At 37.9% G+C, this 19074-nt stretch overlaps 1 protein-coding gene across 1 annotated transcript in view; it reads right to left on the bottom strand.

The window, feature by feature from the left end:
• Window positions 1-19074, bottom strand: part of FAM13B (family with sequence similarity 13 member B) — a 2585606-nt gene that overhangs the window by 1557298 nt on the left and 1009234 nt on the right. Inside the window, exon 9 of the mRNA XM_044069837.1 lies at window positions 4103-4261. Within this exon, the coding sequence (XP_043925772.1) occupies window positions 4103-4261 (159 nt within the window). The remainder of the gene's footprint in view (window positions 1-4102; window positions 4262-19074) is intronic.

Below are 19074 nucleotides of genomic sequence, written 5' to 3'. Positions count from 1 at the left end.
ACTGGCTCCGAATTGGTTCCAAAATGATCGGAGCCGAGGTCGACTCCAGTACTACCGATACTTCCTGCGGCCCCGAAGCCAATGGAGCCGAGGAAGTCGAGTCCAACACAGAGTTCTTCTCCTGCGGCTCCTAAGACAATGGAGCCAAGGAAGTAATCACCTTCAAAATCTTCTCTGGAGGCTCCGAGGAACTAGATGGAGCCGCAAATAGTTTCTTAGATTGAATGGACTTGGATCTGCCAGTAGTCGAAGCAGATTCTACATCCTCTTCAAAGGAGGGCTTAACCAGGCCCTTCAAGATCAGTTTATTTTCCGTTCCTGCAGTACCCTAGAACTGAAGGAATAGCAGACACTGCAGGATTCTTGCAAGTGTTTAGCGCCAAGGCAATAAACGCAGACGGCATGCCCATCTGTGATCGACATTTTGTAGGCACACTGAGCATTTTTTAAACCCAGAGGATTTATGCTCTTTCTGCTCTTTAGACATGTCCAGCAAAACAAACACTCAGCAACCACAACAGGAAGGAGGGATACACTAAGGAACTCTAACTTAAATGCTCCTAGAAACACTGACAAAACAACGAAGGAGAGGGCTAGATCCCTCTAACTTAAACAGGCCTAGCCCGCCAAATGCAAGGGAAGCTACTCGCACTCTCCACAAACTGCCACAGGCCAAACAACAGACACAACACAACGTAGCTATGAAAAGAGCTTTTGTTTCACAGAAAAAATATAAAATTTCACAAGGTTTTCTAGTAAAAAAAAAAAAGTACTTAGCCACAGCCAAGCTCGAGACCATGTCCTGACTCAACAAGCGGCAAACGAGATCTGGGGGTTTGGGTGAGTTGCATCGTGGGATACCAGTTAGCCCAGCCAATTAGAGACACTGTGCTTGAAAATAGTCAGCAGACTCGGAGCCGATTGTCGGCTCCGAACCCATCAGTAATGAATGTAGGTGAGAGACAGGACCACATAACATCCATAGATATCTTTATCTTCCATGTTGCAGTATTCATACTGTGGGATTCTATGCCTCAGACAACCCGAGCGTTGGCCGGGAGTATCTATGCATAACTGATGCAGTTGCAGCTGATCTAGCATAGGCTTCTGCTGCATTATAAGTGCATCTTCTAGAGTGCCTGGCCACCTGGGATGCCAGGGATAGCTCAAATGCTACCTCAGCTTTGTTAGGGGAATCAAGCAGGGAGCGGAGAAGCAAGGAAACCAAGTCCAAAGCAAATATAACCATACAAGTTTGACAGTTAATAGCTCGTAAGGCCAGGGTAGAGGTGGTACATGTTTTCTTGCCCTGCCTATCTATAAATTTACTGTCTTTGTCAGGAGATAACAGAAGAGGAAGGGAGCAACCTAGATTGTCTATCTGCGGTAACAGCTATGACAGCAGGGTCCGCCAAATGGGGCTTTATCAGGAATTTGTGGTCCTCAGGCAATTTATAAAAACGGTCTGGTCTCTTTGGAGCAGGTGGCTGGGAGTCAGGATTCTTTGAGCATGAAGCAAATGCATCAAGGTATGCGGGGATCACCAGGGGAATGGCAGATGGGGAAGGTGAATCAACCTGCAGCAATTCAAAGTATCTTTTTGAGTTTCTGACATTTGGGAAGAATCCCACTTGAAGTATTCCTTCATCTTAGTGATGGTTTCACCAAATGTAATGTCCTCTGGAGGAGTCTCCTTCAACAGAATCCTCTTCTGGACAATATTATTCCAGGGGTGAGAATATCTGTGAAGTATACAAGATAGACTCCTCTGAGCAAGACGAGAGGGCCTCCTCTTCTTCTTCCTAGGAGGTAGGAAGGATTGAGGCAGCAGAAGTAGGCCTTGGACTGAGCAAAAGAATGGAGGGGGCTGAGGATGGTGTAGGTCTTAAGGCTATGGAGGCCTGCATCAGGGATTGAGTAAAGTACTGCCAGTCCGGTTGATTATCAGTAGGGTAGACAAATGCTTTGCTGTCTGCCTTTGATTTTCTAAATACAGGTTAAGGGCATCCAAGCAGTTTCTAAGAATTTTTAGGGACGAATGATTAGCAGATGGTGCAGGAAGTATGGTCGTGGGTGTCCATGTGGAATTTGACATCCACATCAACATTTACCTTTCTTAGTTGACATCAGCTTAAGTAAAAAGCAGCTAAACAAGCTTCAAGCAACAATATCAGTAAGAAATCCTCAACGGGCTACTTAGCTTTGGACGGCTTGATAAAAAGGAGCAATGCGATCGATCTGACATTTGACTGCAGCAGAAAAGTTCTGAGGTCATGCAGACGTCACATTTAAGGCCTCCGATTTCTGACCTTACATGTGACGTCCCATGCACTTACAGTAACCAGGCTGAAAGCTTTTGTATAGGAGCCGGATGTTCGGGTCGCCTGAGGCGGAGAATCCCACAGTATGAATACTGTAAAATGAGAATAGAAGGACATCCTAGAATACTTATTAAAAATGAAAGACATTCTTACCACTTTCATTGAAGAGTGATGAATTCATTTATATGTACTGTACAAATCTGAGACGATGCATCCTTTCAGCCATGTTTGGAGTTGGTGCTTGTGACTGTAGACACTACTTTCTTTTAAAATATCTTTGAAAGTATCATTTGGTGTCATTGTCCAACATCTGGAAGGCCCGTAACAATTTCTGTTATCACTTAGGTGGTGAGGGATACCTTGAGACCAAATGAAACATCTGAAACCTTTGCAAAAGTGAAGACTGCAATTACAAATTCACGTTACCTAAACCTTGAAGGGAAGGAAACCTATCTGGGCCATGTAAAAATTATCCTCTTTACAAGGATGAGTCTCACTAAGGAGGACTTTGTTTTTATTTTCTTTTTTTTTTTTTTTTTTTTAATTTTTTTGATCCATCAGGGGGAACTGCAGAAGTTCTCGTCTCTACATTCTGTCTGAAGAAATTATGCTTTACAGACCAAGGTATCAAAACAAGACCACACCATTTCCTCAAGGCTCTTTGCACTACAGAAAGCTACAAGGTACCAGAAGCTGAATTAGGTAAAGTTATTGCAACTGCAGCTGAACAAGGCACTACTCAAGTGCCAAGTTTACCATCACCATAACGCATAGATCTACTATTTCCAAAGAAGGCATCAACTAAAGTACCAACAGAGGTGCTGACAGCACTTGGCTTCTGAGAGCAATAAGATAAGTGAGGAGAATTTTAGGCCTTTTAATAACTACTTTCTGCCCTTGTTCTTTGGGGTCTCCTGACTAGCTGTACTCTTCTCCATAATACTACTGAAATTTAGACAGTTAAGTTTTAGTCACTTGGCTGCTTCCACTGACAACTGACCTTTGGTAAGCTTATTAACCTTATCCTTTTTTTTACTAGACTCTTGACATCCATTTCTCAAAAAATGAGACAAAACAATGAAGACAGTTACTGCAGTACCATAAAGGGCTAATAACCTAATGTAATCTCATTTCAACACTTTTAACTGAAAAACTTAAAGTATGGCAAACAAATTCTTGCAAGAGTGCTGTGGGAAGCGGAACATGGGAGCACATAAAAAAATTAAAATAAAACTGTATTCCACTTACATCGTAGTACTTTGCATACCAAAATTTACAATGAAACACTAGCATGAGACCAGCACTGAGCGTAACAGAAAAAAAGGACACAGCTGATAAAGCCTCTATATGGATAAGAAGACAGCATAAAGTGTGTAAACATAATTGCTATGAACTATTACTATACTGATCCCCAAGGAAGAGCTGAAGGGAGAGTTCAGAAATCAGATTAGATATTGATACCAAACAGAAAATTAAAATTTAAGATTTCCACTACAAAGGGGTTTAAAAGTCAGACACACTAAGGTTTAATGCACTATTTTAGTCAAAATTTTCCATTTCACAAAACCTAGACAAAAGCAAATGCAAAAAAAAAATGAAAACTATTTTTCCTAGTGAATTCTCATAGAAATTCTAAAACCTTTTGAATCAAAAGCAGTCATATTAATGCAAAACAAAAATAACATTTAAAAAATCCACAAAGTGCTTTTTGTGGACAGTTAAGTACACTGAAGCCGAATATCTGCATCTATTTTATGCTTGTAAATATAAAATATTCTTACAATACAAAGTCATCCACTTCATGCTTGCTTTGATTTACATCTGAATCACAGACAAGTCCTGCATGGTCAGAATTTTTCAAATCATGGTTGATATTGCTCTGCAGCTCCTCCAACAGTCGTCTTTCAACAGCTACTCTTAATAAAGTTCTTCCTAAGATGCTGTAAAGGAAAAAATAAATAAATGAGTATACCTTCCACAGCAAAAATGACAAAATGTATTGCAGCCAAGAGTTTATATTGCATTACATGTTATACCAAAAGGCAACAAACTACAATACAACATGCTGAAGGCTTTTAAAGTGCATGAAGTGGTACACTTGGTACAGTGTCTACAGATGAGCATTCCTAAATCAAGAGGTGGATTAAATTCTTTATATGCACCGATCAGTAAGCTTACTACACTAATAAATATCTACTGCAGATTTCAAGAGAATAAAAAATAGACTGAAAATCTGACTCATCATCAAAGGAATTTAAACAAATCAGCAGTTTCAGTCAAATGTTTCTAGATGTTGCAGTCCTTTCAAGTTGCACTTCCTTTAAACAGTGGAAAAACCACTGCCACAGAAACTACTTAGCATAACAGCAGCTGTATGAGCAACAAAATCACTGCTGCAGGAAATCATTCTTCAGACAGAAAACAGCACCAGCAAGCAGACAGCTCACAGGGTGCACAGCTGTGATCTTATGCTATGGCCATTAGAAGGCAGCAATACTTTAACAGCTCACTAGATGGCTTTCTCCATTCCTTTTTTTGTTGGCCATCAGTAGGCCAACAGGGGCCACACATTGCTTCTACTGCAGGCTAATGCTGCCATTCAAAGAGAAGAACACAGCACTAGATTAATGACTCTCAAAATCTTGAATCCAGAACCCTGAAAATGAAAACAGCTTAAAAGCAAAACATCCAAACAAATAGTGAAATTGACCTAAAAATCCCGGTAGCAGAGGACAGGAATGGGGACAAGCCTACCCATCCCCCCACACTCCTGCAACTTGACACTCAAACTCAAAGTCTGTAGGGGCCTCATACTGAAGAATGTTCAGCTTTGTATGGAACCAACCTCCGAAGTTGGTGGTGGTGGTGGGGGGGGGGGGGGGTCTGCTGCTAAATGAAAGATCATGCATTGGGGAATATATTTTGTGATGAGCAGTCATGCCACATGTCAAAAAAACATGTTCAGTAATACTAATGTAATGGATACTTTGCTTATCTAACAAACACCCTCTAAATTACAATTTTTTGTTCTTATTTGCCCTCTAAATATACCTTTAATCAATTTCTATGTTTCACTGTACTGTATTTACATAAGATGTCATTTTGTGAAACAGTAGTTATAGATTCTGAGAGTGAACATTCACACAAGGATTTAGGTTTACTCTCGATTACGTTTGAGAGTTTATTTCTGGTGTTGAATTTTTAGTACTCTTATTAGCTAAGCTAAATGTTTGGTAGTTAGATGTCACAGAACAGTGAGGGGGAATGTAGTTGCATTTTGAATTAAGGCTTATTGGGGATTTTTTTTCTACAGGTTTTGTTTTGGGGTTGGATTTATCAGGTAGGTTGCAGGTACATTTCCAAGGAAAGGAATTGGCTTTCAGGTCTTAGTTTGACTCGGGTCTGTGGATGAAGAGGATGCCTTCATTTCAACATGGTGTTTGGCTGAAAGCTTCACTGGATATTGCAGTGGCTGGGAGTCTTTCCTTGAAGAAGAGTCTACAACTTACAAATTGTGTATGTTTTTATTTAAATGTTCTTGCGATTACTGGCTACAAAATGGGTAAGAAATTGTGTGCAAACAAAGGAATCAAAAAACGGGATGCAGCTGTGCACTTAGTACACTCAAAACCAAAAAACACAAAGTGTGAAAAGTACATCAAAATCCAAAGCAAGCAGTATAGAAATAAATGCCAGTTGTCAGTGTCAAACAAAAAAAAAAACACCACACAAGAGCCTAAATTATTTTAGCAATATCTAAATATTTATTTTACATTTGTTTAAAGGGAGTCTCTGACTGGGCATAAAACCCTTTTTCACTGGAGGCCTGGGGAAAAAAGTTCCATTTTTTGTAGACAATTTTGTTAGTAGAAAAAAATCTTTTAATAAAATGAAGAAAAAAATAGTAACATACATTCATAACGGTAAAAAGACAGAATAAACTGGTCAACAGGAAGACAAGACCAATAATCTTAGATAATAATGCTTCTAGAAGACCGTACTTACAACAGTAGCAGGTAGTGACATTATACACAATGACTGTGCAATTTAGGATATTTAGTCTTATATACATAACATAGCAAACTCAAGACTTAAAATCTACTGGACATGAACAGTGAAAAAGAAAAAATAGGTAGCTATGACTTGTAACTTTTGCTTTCATCCACCAAACATATAGACTTCATCAGAAACAGCATCCACTACAAACAACCCAGTTTAAAAATCCTTATCACCAACAGTCAATCAAATCTTAAAAGACAAAGTGCACCTTAGCAATGCATTTATTATAGAAACTGTTGAAAAAATCCACAAACCAGAGCGTAGCAGAGTTCCAATATAACCAAAGAACTTTTTATTAAAATGAAAATACAGCCAGACTGCAGGTCGGATAAGCACTTTCACTCAGTGTATGAGCTTCATCAGATCACAAAAACCAAAGCCTGTAGGGTTCCTTATATACGCATAGGGTGATGAATTAATTAATAAATTAATCACTTAATGCTAGACCTATTACATATAATTCTCAATCAACCCATCCAATCCTGTAGTAAACAAGTAAAAACACCATTACATCCATAAAATGCATAGAAAGTAATAACAGATAAATATATAGATCTGTGCAATAAATAAAAATCAGAGCAGAAACATATAAATAGGATATATATAAGAATGTAAACATATAAAAAAGCAAACATAAAAAAACTTGTATATATATTCTAAATAGAATAAGAACGGGAATATATGTGTATATATAACTCTAATAGTTCATTAAAATATATATGCTGAGTGATGATATAAGGGCTAATATGTACATGATTGATCTCTATAGCTTGATGTTCCTACGTTTTCTAAGTTCTGGTTTAATTGAAGCCCTCTCATTTAAACCAAGGCCTCTATCAGCTCTTAACCCGATAGTCCATTTACTCTCCCTACTTTGTGTGGTTATTGATATTGCCTTTCCTTATATTGGGAGTAATGATCTCAAAGGCTCTAAACAAAAAACTATGTTCACTCCCAGACTGCATGGCATGCTTAGCTAGGGCATTATGTGGTGATCCCTTCCTTATATGATAGACATGTTCGCGAATCCTTTCCTTAAATCGACGATTCGTTTTCCCAACATAAAAAGCCCTACAAATTTGGCATACTGCTAGGTATACTATGTTAGAGGAATTACAATCAGTTGCTACCTGCGTGTTAAATACAGTGTCTAGATCTGGGTGTAGAAAACAGGTATTAGTGTCAATCAAAACACAAAAATTACAATCTCCACAAGGTTTAGTATGTATAGAATCAACCTTAGGTTCTTGTTTCCTGGGATAACAAAGCATCCTTCTCAAATTGAGTTTATTCCTAAAAAGAAATTGAGGCTTTGTTCCCACCACCTTCTTGATATTGTCGTCTGTACAGAGAATTGACCAATGTTTGGTCATTATATCTTTAATGGCTAAATAATCAGTGGTATAAGGTATAGAAATCCTGACCTCTGACCCCCTATCATATAAACTTCTCTCAACATGTGTTCTCTTAGGTCCAAAGTAAGGGGCTGCTTTATCTAGCCTAAGTTATTTAATATTCATGAGGTTGTCATCAACCTCTCGAGGACTATAGCCACGATCAATTAATCTTTGCTTAAGATCAGCTACCTCAGTCATAAAACCTGACTCGGTAGCATTCAACCTAGAGGTCCTCATTCCATGGCCTTTGATAATATTTGTAAAGATATATTGTGGTTGCATACTCGTTTGCATCAACAGGGTGTTATGATAACATTCTTTCCGATATACTCCTGTATTGATCAAACCACAATCAAGTTTCTCTATAAACAAATCTAGGAACTCTATTCTAGTACTAGAATGACTCATAGTAAATTTCAAAAAATCTGTAAGTTGATTCATCATACTATGAAATAAAAATAGACAGTCTTCACTCCCTCTCCATAAAATGAAGACATCATCAACAAAACGCCGATAGAATGCTACATGCTTTTCAAAATCATTTGTTTTAAATAATACTTCATATTCCCATTGCGCCAAAAACATGTTGGCATAACTGTTGGTGCAAGGTGTGCCCATGGCCACTCCTTGCTGTTGAAAAAATGTATCCTGGAAAACAAAAATGTTTTTCTCCAAGATCAATTCCAAAAAATATGCCAACAAATCAATTTGCACTATTGAATAATCACTATGTCTTGAGAGGTAATTGGTAATATAAGTATGCCCTAACTCATTCGGTAAAACCGTGAATAAAGACTGGATGTCAAAGGTGACAAAGACCAGATTCTCTGTTCCACTCATATTACCTAAACAATCATAGAGATCCAATAAAAATTGTTTAGAGTCCCTAAGTACTATTTGATTACAATCTAAGATTGGACGTAAATGTTTCTCAACATACACAGACAAATGCTCAGTAATCCACCCTTGTCCAGCCACTACAGGTCTCATCGGGGGATTACTTATGTCTTTGTGTATCTTGGGAAGTCCTTGAATTATGGGAATCAATGGTGTTTTAATCAGTAGATAGTCATATAGCTCTTGGTTTATAATATTACCTTTGAACATATCTAGCTAAGTGTCTGATGCATGTAAGATAGTGTCATGCACTACTCGTTCTTCAATTACCTTATAAAATTGATCGGTTAATAAGGTGTTCATGGCTTCATGGTATTGGTCAATATCCATTATAACTATCCGACCGCCCTTATCGGCCGGCCTTATAACTATGGATTGTGATGTCTGTAATTGTCGAAGGCTCTCTCTTTCTGATGAAGTCAGATTGCCTTTCCTTCTATGAGTAGTTGTATTGAAATACTGATATAAAGCATCCTCTGTTAATTTCATGTAAGCTTCAACTAGGGGGTGGTGTGGGGGAACAAAACTACTCAAATTCTTAACTCTCTGTGGTCTCTCAGATCCATTTGTATTGCCAACATTCAAACCGTCCCTATCTATATACAGCAATTTAAGCATTAAATTTCGACAAAAAAAGTCTTATGTCCATTACAGTATCCGTAAAATTGCTATGGCTGCTCGGAATAAAATTGAGGCCTTTGTTCAAAAGGTTCTCCTCATGCTGTGTTAATACATAGCTAGAAATATTACAGATCAATGAGTGTGTATTGACTTGGTGTGTCAAGACTGTGGGGGTTAAATCATTAGAAACTAATTTAACTTGTTCCTCCACATCTTCTTGATGGTTTGGTGTGGCAACAACTCGTCCGACAGTTTCCGTTTCTGTCGATCTCTGCTTAAAGATCTGCCCCTCTTCAACCCTTTCTCCTTCCGTACAGGTAAAGGAAAAGGGATATCACCTTCCATACCTACTACTTTATTTGTAACATTGGAAACATTCTTTGATCTGACAACACCATCATTAACTCTGTTGTTACTCAAAGGCATCTTACTCAATTTGTACTGCTGGGTACAGGTTCAAAGAGTTTGTCCCATCCGTCTCATTACTACTACTGGTGTGTTCATAGTAGTAATAGGGGCCTCATTACATTCTACATGCGTTATACTTATAACATCATCTGTATCATTAGACACTATAACAGTCCGCACATCAACAGGTATATTGTTAGATGTATTACTCAATCTATCCCTATTCCTATTAAAAATAGCCATAGCTTCCTTGTCACTCAATGGTTCATTATGCAAAATATCAAGATCATTATTAACAGTCATTCGTTTGTTTACATTGTCATGTGCATCGATGTTGTCATGTGCATCGATGTTCAAACCATTCTTATTAATAAAATTAACATCACTCTGTCCATGTCTAGGCCAAAGACGTGGCCTAATTTAAAGTCCTTGAAGTCTCTAGAAATCTTGTTTCGCTTTTGTTGGAGCAGCTTCCGCTCCAGAGCCGAGACTCCATCAAGTAGACTTTCAAATAAAGGCTGAACAGCAATGTTCAGAAACGTATTAAAAATATACTGTTCTTGTTTACTTATACTTTCCGTAAGAGCTACCTCCTCTGGACTAAAGAAATCAATAAGCAGTTTCAAATATTGTCTGCTTACCTCTAAATTAATACGCTGCCACTTTGCCAACAGTTCTGGATAGTATTCGCCCTGATTGGGCATGTTAAACACTCGCAATCCTCTGGGTACGATGTGTTTATCTAAGCAATACTGGAAATGCAGACGCTGAGTCTGCAAACGCTTCAGCCGAAGAAAGTCCTTCTCTGGCATGTCTAACGAATGTTGCAACTTCTCCAGATCGGTTGTCGCACCGTTGTCATCAGTGTGTTCTAATTCCTCCAATTGCCAAGAATTCACTTTGGAACACATAAGATATTGTTCGAATCTTTTATGTAGATGTATCGTTGAGCCCAGGTCTACACTCCGGGGCTCATAATCAAGCTCAATGTTGTCCAAAGCTTGCATGACTCCGCTTCCAGATAGGCAAGAAATAGCAAATAAAAATTAAATAAAACAAGAATCTTGCGATAATCCAGATAAACGCTCAGGTCTGACACAGTAAAGTAAAATGTTGAAAAAATCCACAAACCAGAGCGTAGCAGAGTTCCAATATAACCAAAGAACTTTTTATTAAAATGAAAATACAGCCACACTGCAGGTCGGATAAGCGCTTTCACTCAGTGTATGAGCTTCATCAGATCACAAAAACCAAAGCCTGTAGGGTTCCTTATATACGCACAGGGTGATGAATTAATTAATAAATTAATCACTTAATGCTAGACCTATTACATATAATTCTCAATCAACCCATCCAATCCTGTAGTAAACAAGTAAAAACACTATTACATCCATAAAATACATATAAAGTAATAACAGATAAATATATAGATCTGTGCAATAAATAAAAATCAGAGCAGAAAGATATAAATAGGATATATATAAGAATGTAAACATATAAAAAAGTAAACATATAAAAAACTTGTATATATATTCTAAATAGAATAAGAACGGGAATATATGTGTATATATAACTCTAACAGTTCATTAAAATACATATATGCTGAGTGATGAAGGAAAGGATTCGTGAACATGTCTATCATATAAGGAAGGGATCACCACATAATGCCCTAGCTAAGCATGTCACGCAGTCTGGGAGTGAACATAGTTTTTTGTTTAGAGCCCTTGAGATCATTTACTCCCAATATAAGGAAAGGCAATATCAAGAACCACACTGAAAATAGGGAGAGTAAATGGATTATCAGGTTAAGAGCTGATAGAGGCCTTGGTTTAAATGAGAGGGCTTCAATTAAACCAGAACTTAGAAAACGTAGGAACATCAAGCTATAGAGATCAATCATGTACAAATTAGCCCTTATATCATCACTCAGCATATATATATTTTAATGAACTATTATAGTTATATATACACATATATTCCCGTTCTTATTCTATTTAGAATATATATACAAGTTTTTTATATGTTTACTTTTTTATATGTTTACATTCTTGTATATATCCTATTTATATGTTTCTGCTCTGATTTTTATTTATTGCACAGATCTATATATTTATCTGTTATTACTTTCTATGCATTTTATGGATGTAATAGTGTTTTTACTTGTTTACTACAGGATTGGATGGGTTGATCGAGAATTATATGTAATAGGTCTAGCATTAAGTGATTAATTTATTAATTAATTCATCACCCTATGCGTATATAAGGAACCCTACAGGCTTTGGTTTTTGTGATCTGATGAAGCTCATACACTGAGTGAAAGAGCTTATCCGACCTGCAGTCTGGCTGTATTTTCATTTTAATAAAAAGTTCTTTGGTTATATTGGAACTCTGCTACGCTCTGGTTTGTGGATTTTTTCAACATTTTACTTTACTGCGTCAGACCTGAGCGTTTATCTGGATTATCGGCAAGATTCTTGTTTTATTTCATTTTTATTTGCTATTTCTTGCCTATCTGGAAGCGGAGTCATACAAGCTTTGGACAACATTGAGTTTGATTATGAGCACCGGGGTGTAGACCTGGGCTCAACAATACATCTACATAAAAGATTCGAACAATATCTTATGTGTTCCAAAGTGAATTCTTGGCAATTGGAGGAATTAGAACACACTGATGATGACAACGGAGCGACGACCGATCTGGAGAAGTTGCAACATTCGTTAGACATGCTAGAGAAGGACTTTCTTCGGCTGAAGCGTTTGCAGACTCAGCGTCTGCATTTCCAGTATTGCTTAGATAAACACATCGTACCCAGAGGATTGCGAGTGTTTAACATGCCCAATCAGGGCGAATACTATCCAGAACTATTGGCAAAGTGGCAGCGTATTAATTTAGAGGTAAGCAGACAATATTTGAAACTGCTTATTGATTTCTTTAGTCCTGAGGAGGTAGCTCTTACGGAAAGTATAAGTAAACAAAAACAGTATATTTTTAATACTTTTCCGAACATTGCTGTTCAGCCTTTATTTGAAAGTCTACTTGATGGAGTCTCGGCTCTGGAGCGGAAGCTGCTCCAACAAAAGAGAAACAAGATTTCTAGAGACTTCAAGGACTTTAAATTAGGCCACATCTTTGTTTGGCCTAGACATGGACAGAGCAATGTTAATTTTATTAATAAGAATGGTTTGAACATCGATGCACATGACAATGTAAACAAACGAATGACTGTTAATGATCTTGATATTTTGCATAATGAACCATTGAGGGACAAGGAAGCTATGGCTATTTTTAATAGGAATAGGGATAGATTGAGTAATACATCCAACAATATACCTGTTGATGTGCGGAATGTTATAGTGTCTAATGATACAGATGATGTTATAAGTATAATGCATGTAGAATGTAATGAGGCCCCTATTACTACTATGAACACACCAGTAGTAGTAAGTAATGAGACGGATGGGACAAACTCTTTGAACCTGTACCCAGCAGTACAGATTATGAGTAAGATGCCTTTGAGTAACAACAGAGTTAATGATGGTGTTGCCAGATCAAAGAATGTTTCCAATGTTACAAATAAAGTAGTAGGTATGGAAGGTGATATCCCTTTTCCTTTACCTGTACGGAAGGAGAAAGGGTTGAAGAGGGGCAGATCTTTAAGCAGAGGTCGACAGAAATGGAAACTGTCGGACGAGTTGTTGCCACACCAAACCATCAAGAAGATGTGGAGGAACAAGTTAAATTAGTTTCTAATGATTTGACCCCCACAGTCTTGACACACCAAGTCAATACACACTCATTGATCTGTAATATTTCTAGCTATGTATTAACACAGCATGAGGAGAACCTTTTGAACAAAGGCCTCAATTTTATTCCGAGCAGCCATAGCAATTTTACGGACACTGTAATGGACATAAGACTTTTTTGTCGAAATTTAATGCTTAAATTGCTGTATAGAGATAGGGACGGTTTGAATGTTGGCAATACAAATGGATCTGAGACACCACAGAGATTTAAAAATTTTAGTAGTTTTGTTCCCCCACACCACCCCCTAGTTGAAGCTTACATGAAATTAACAGAGAATGCTTTATATGAGTATTTCAATACAACTACTCATAGAAGGAAAGGCAATCTGACTTCATCAGAAAGAGAGAGCCTTCGACAATTACAGACATCACAATCCATAGTTATAAGGCCGGCCGATATGGGCGGACGGATAGTTATAATGGATATTGACCAATACCATGAAGCCATGAACACCTTATTAACCGATCAATTTTATAAGGTAATTGAAGAACGAGTAGTGCATGACACTATCTTACATGTATCAGACACTTTACTAGATATGTTCAAAGGTAATATTATAAACCAAGAGCTATATGACTATCTACTGATTAAAACACCATTGATCCCCATAATTCAAGGACTCCCCAAGATACACAAAGACATAAGTAATCCCCCGATGAGACCTATAGTGGCTGGACAAGGGTGGAATACTGAGCATTTGTCTGTGTATGTTGAGAAACATTTATGTCCAATCTTAGATTGTAATCAAATAGTACTTAGGGACTCTAAACAATTTTTATTGGATCTCTATGATTGTTTAGGTAATATGAGTGGAACAGAGAATCTGGTCTTTGTCACCTTTGACATCCAGTCTTTATTCACGGTTTTACCGAATGAGTTAGGGAATACTTATATTACCAATTACCTCTCAAGACATAGTGATTATTCAATAGTGCAAATTGATTTGTTGGCATATTTTTTTGGAATTGATCTTGGAGAACAACATTTTTGTTTTCCAGGATACATTTTTTCAACAGCAAGGAGGAGTGGCCATGGGCACACCTTGCGCCAACAGTTATGCCAACATGTTTTTGGCACAATGGGAATATGAAGTATTATTTAAAACAAATGATTTTGAAAAGCATGTAGCATTCTATCGGCGTTTTGTTGATGATGTCTTCATTTTATGAAGAGGGAGTGAAGACTGTCTATTTTTATTTCATAGTATGATGAATCAACTTACAGATTTTTTGAAATTTACTATGAATCATTCTAGTCCTAGAATAGAGTTCCTAGATTTGTTTATAGAGAAACTTGATTGTGGTTTGATCAATACAGGAGTATATCGGAAAGAATGTTATCATAATACCCTGTTGATGCGAAGGAGTATGCATCCACAATATATCTTTAAAAATATTATCAAAGGCCAAGGAATGAGGACCTCTAGGTTGAATGCTACCGAGTCAGGTTTTATGACTAAGGTAGCTGATCTTAAGCAAAGATTAATTGATCGTGGCTATAGTCCTCGAGAGGTTGATGACAACCTCATGAATATTAAAGAACTTAGGCTAGATAAAGCAGCCCCTTACTTTGGACCTAAGAGAACACATGTTGAGAGAAGTTCATATGATAGGGCGTCAGAGGTCAGGATTTCTATACCTTATACCACTGATTATTTAGCCATTATAATGACCAAACATTTGTCAATTCTCTGTACAGACGACAATATCAAGAAGGTGGTGGGAACAAATCCTCAATTTCTTTTTAGGAATAAACTCAATTTGAGAAGGATGCTTTGTTATCCCAGGAAACAAGAACCTAAGGTTGATTCTATACATACTAAACCATGTGGAGATTGTAATTTTTCTGTTTTGATTGACACTAATACCTGTTTTCTACACACAGATCTAGACACTGTATTTAACACGCAGGTAGAAGCTGATTGTAATACCTCTAACATAGTATACCTAGCAGCATGCCAAAGTTGTAGGGCTTTTTATGTTGGGAAAACGAATTGTCGATTTAAGGAAAGGATTCGCGAACATGTCTATCATATAAGGAAGGGATCACCACATAATGCCCTAGCTAAGCATGTCACGCAGTCTGGGAGTGAACATAGTTTTTTGTTTAGAGCCCTTGAGATCATTACTCCCAATATAAGGAAAGGCAATATCAAGAACCACACTGAAAGTAGGGAGAGTAAATGGACTATCAGGTTAAGAGCTGATAGAGGCCTTGGTTTAAAAGAGGGCTTCAATTAAACCAGAACTTAGAAAACGTAGGAACATCAAGCTATAGAGATCAATCATGTACATATTAGCCCTTATATCATCACTCAGCATATATATATTTTAATGAACTATTAGAGTTATATATACACATATATTCCCGTTCTTATTCTATTTAGAATATATATACAAGTTTTTTTATATGTTTACTTTTTTATATGTTTACATTCTTATATATATCCTATTTATATGTTTCCGCTCTGATTTTTATTTATTGCACAGATCTATATATTTATCTGTTACTTTATATGTATTTTATGGATGTAATAGTGTTTTTACTTGTTTACTACAGGATTGGATGGGTTGATTGAGAATTATATGCAATAGGTCTAGCATTAAGTGATTAATTTATTAATTAATTCATCACCCTATGTGTATATAAGGAACCCTACAGGCTTTGGTTTTTGTGATCTGATGAAGCTCATACACTGAGTGAAAGCACTTATCCGACCTGCAGTCTGGTTGTATTTTCATTTTAATAAAAAGTTCTTTGGTTATATTGGAACTCTGCTGCGCTCTGGTTTGTGGATTTTTTCAACATTTTACTTTACTGTGTCAGACCTGAGCGTTTATCTGGATTATTGGCAAGATTCTTGTTTTATTAGAGAAACTGTCAATACATAAAATTAATTTTAATACTAAAATGTATATATAATTAAAAATAAAATATATAGGATATAATATTCACAATTTAGCTGCCCTAAATGTAAGAAAAGGTAAAACAGAAATGTTTTCATTTAATCCAGGAGAAACAGTGGCATTCAACAAACTGCCACACTGGCTTCCTTGAATTCTGCAGCGAGTTAGGGCCTTCTACTCTTGCTCTACTGTTTTCCATGTGCCTGCTGAAAGAATACAAAGGGCAAGTGCTCATTTTCAGATGTTTTTGCACTTTCTAATTAACTAGAAAAATATTTGCTGCACATTTGTTTGGGCTGTGCAACTGTATTTTACTGCATTTTTTGGACTGCATGCTAAATGAATTCTTCTTGCAACTGTGACTACTGTTCATCTGTTCTTTTGTTCATTTTGCTTGCCTGCTGTACTTAAAAAACACTAGTATAGACTAGATTCAGGTTTTTGCTGAATCTAGTACTGTTTGTGACCTTTGAAGGTTGTAAAACGGTTAATCTTTTGTCTGGAGAGCCCACCCTATGCCACTGTGGGAGGAAGGTTTGGACTGACTGAGCTACAGTTACTGATACAAGGCCCTGTTTAGGGTGTTTTGATTGGATAATTTAAACTTTAGCCATTTCCAGTTTTTCTGCTTTAATAAGCATCTGTTTGAACTGGTTTATGCTTGAGCCTGTTTGCGCATTGCACAGCATCGCGCATTACTGTGCAGTGGGATTGGCAGTTACAGACACCTGCTCTGGAGCCTTGCAAATATTACCTAAACCTACTAATACCTGCCCCTGCTGTATTCCCTCTTCAACTGTTATAGCCAGACCATGATTATTCCTGGGACCATGAAGTCAGTTTCCCTCCTTTTCTCCTACCAGTCTGGTTGACATGGGTCTACTGAGGCAGTGTAGCAAAGTACAGTTTTGTACCTACCATAAATGTAGATGTCCGATAGGTATGCATCTGCAGTCATAACATATGGGTTGTCCTGCCTCAGGCAGCCCTTCGGTCGGCCGGATTCCAAAGTCTGGATCTGGCCTCAGCTGATGTCGCACTTCACCCAGCGTCACAGCTCCTAGGGTATAAAGGCATCAGCCGACGCCATTTTCCTCAGTGTTTCTTGCTCCAGATGCCAGGTGCCCTCTAGGAAGGCTAAATTTGGATAAATGCTGAAAATTCCAAACAGTAGCAAACAATATATATATATATATATATATATATATATATATATATATATATATATATATATACACAAATATACATGCAAACAAATACACCATAATAGATTCCCCCAGCTAGCTGAAAGAGGGGTAAACACCCTAGGAATACCACAGAGGGGTAGGAGGGTGGGTAATCCTGACTGCAGATGCATACCTATCGGACATCTACATTTATGGTAGGTACAAAACTGTACTATGTCCTTCAAGGATGCATCTGCAGTCATAACATATGGGTAGAATACCATAGCCAAACTGGGGGAGGAGGCACTAAGATAAAGATGGTGTAGTTAAGATCCCTTGTAGAACTGCAGTTGCAAAGCCTGCTCGGGATCTGGAGTATAAAGGAAGATTGTAATGCTTGGCAAATGTATGCACGGAGCTCCAAGTAGCAGCTTCTAAAATGTCTTTGGTAGCCACTCCTCGTAGAAAAGCTGTAGTGGTGGCTGTAGCCCTTGTGGAGTGAGGCCTGATATTTTCAGTTGTCGTCTTTCCATGCAAAGAGTAACAGAATCGAAAGCAATTTCCTATCCATTTTGAAATTGTCTGTTTGGAAATTGCTTTTCCTTGCACTCCTGTTGCATATGCTACCAGAAGCTGGTCAGATTTTCTGCTGGTCTTAGTTCTGTCCAGGTAGTAGCGCAGTTGTCTATGTACATCTAAGGTGTGCAGTAGCTTTTCCCCCCTGTTCTGTGGGTTAGGGAAGAACGTAGGCAAATGAATAGCTTGGTTCAAGGATACCCTAGATATCACCTTTGGCATCAAAGTAGGATTGGTTCTCAGAGACACTCTATCCTGGTGAAAAATAAGGAAAGGCTGTACTGCCATTAATGCCTGTAACTCGGATACCTTTCTTGCTGAAGTGATTGCTAGAAGGAAGGCAGTTTTCCAAGATAAGAACTGTAAGTCTGCTGATGCAGCTGGTTCAAAAGGGGGAAGTGTTAATTTTTCCAGAACAAAATTGAGATCCCATGCAGGCAAAGGTGGTTTCCTTGGAGGTTTTACATTTTTGATTCCTCTTAGAAATTGTCTGAGGAGAGGTTGAGAGAAGATAGGAGGATCCATGTTGTACTCTGCTGAAATTGCTGATGCATGAATCTTAATGGAAGAATAGGACAGGCCATTGTGGAACAGTTCTGCTAAGTATTCTAGGATGTGTGCTAGGTTTGCAAGCGTGACATCTGTTCCCTTTGATGCACTCCAAACGAGGAATCTCTTCCATTTGGCTGAGTATGTTTTCCTTGTGGAGGGTCTGCGAGCCTCCAGGATAATGTCCTTGACTCTCTGAGATAAAGCAGGTTGGTTTTGTTTTATGCAATTTTCCAGGCAGTTAGCTGCAGTGTTTTCAAGTTTGGATGCAGGGTCTTGTAGTTGTTCTGTGTTAGAAGTAAAGGCCATAGAGGTAGAGGCCATGGGTTCGTCCGAGACATGCTTCTCAGTAGCGGATACCAACGTTGC

The sequence above is a fragment of the Protopterus annectens genome, chromosome 4.part0 (genome assembly GCF_019279795.1).
Source record: "Protopterus annectens isolate FY-2018-M chromosome 4.part0, PAN1.0, whole genome shotgun sequence".
NCBI classification, from domain to species: Eukaryota; Metazoa; Chordata; order Ceratodontiformes; family Protopteridae; genus Protopterus; species Protopterus annectens.
This window is presented reverse-complemented; position numbering and strand designations above follow the sequence as displayed.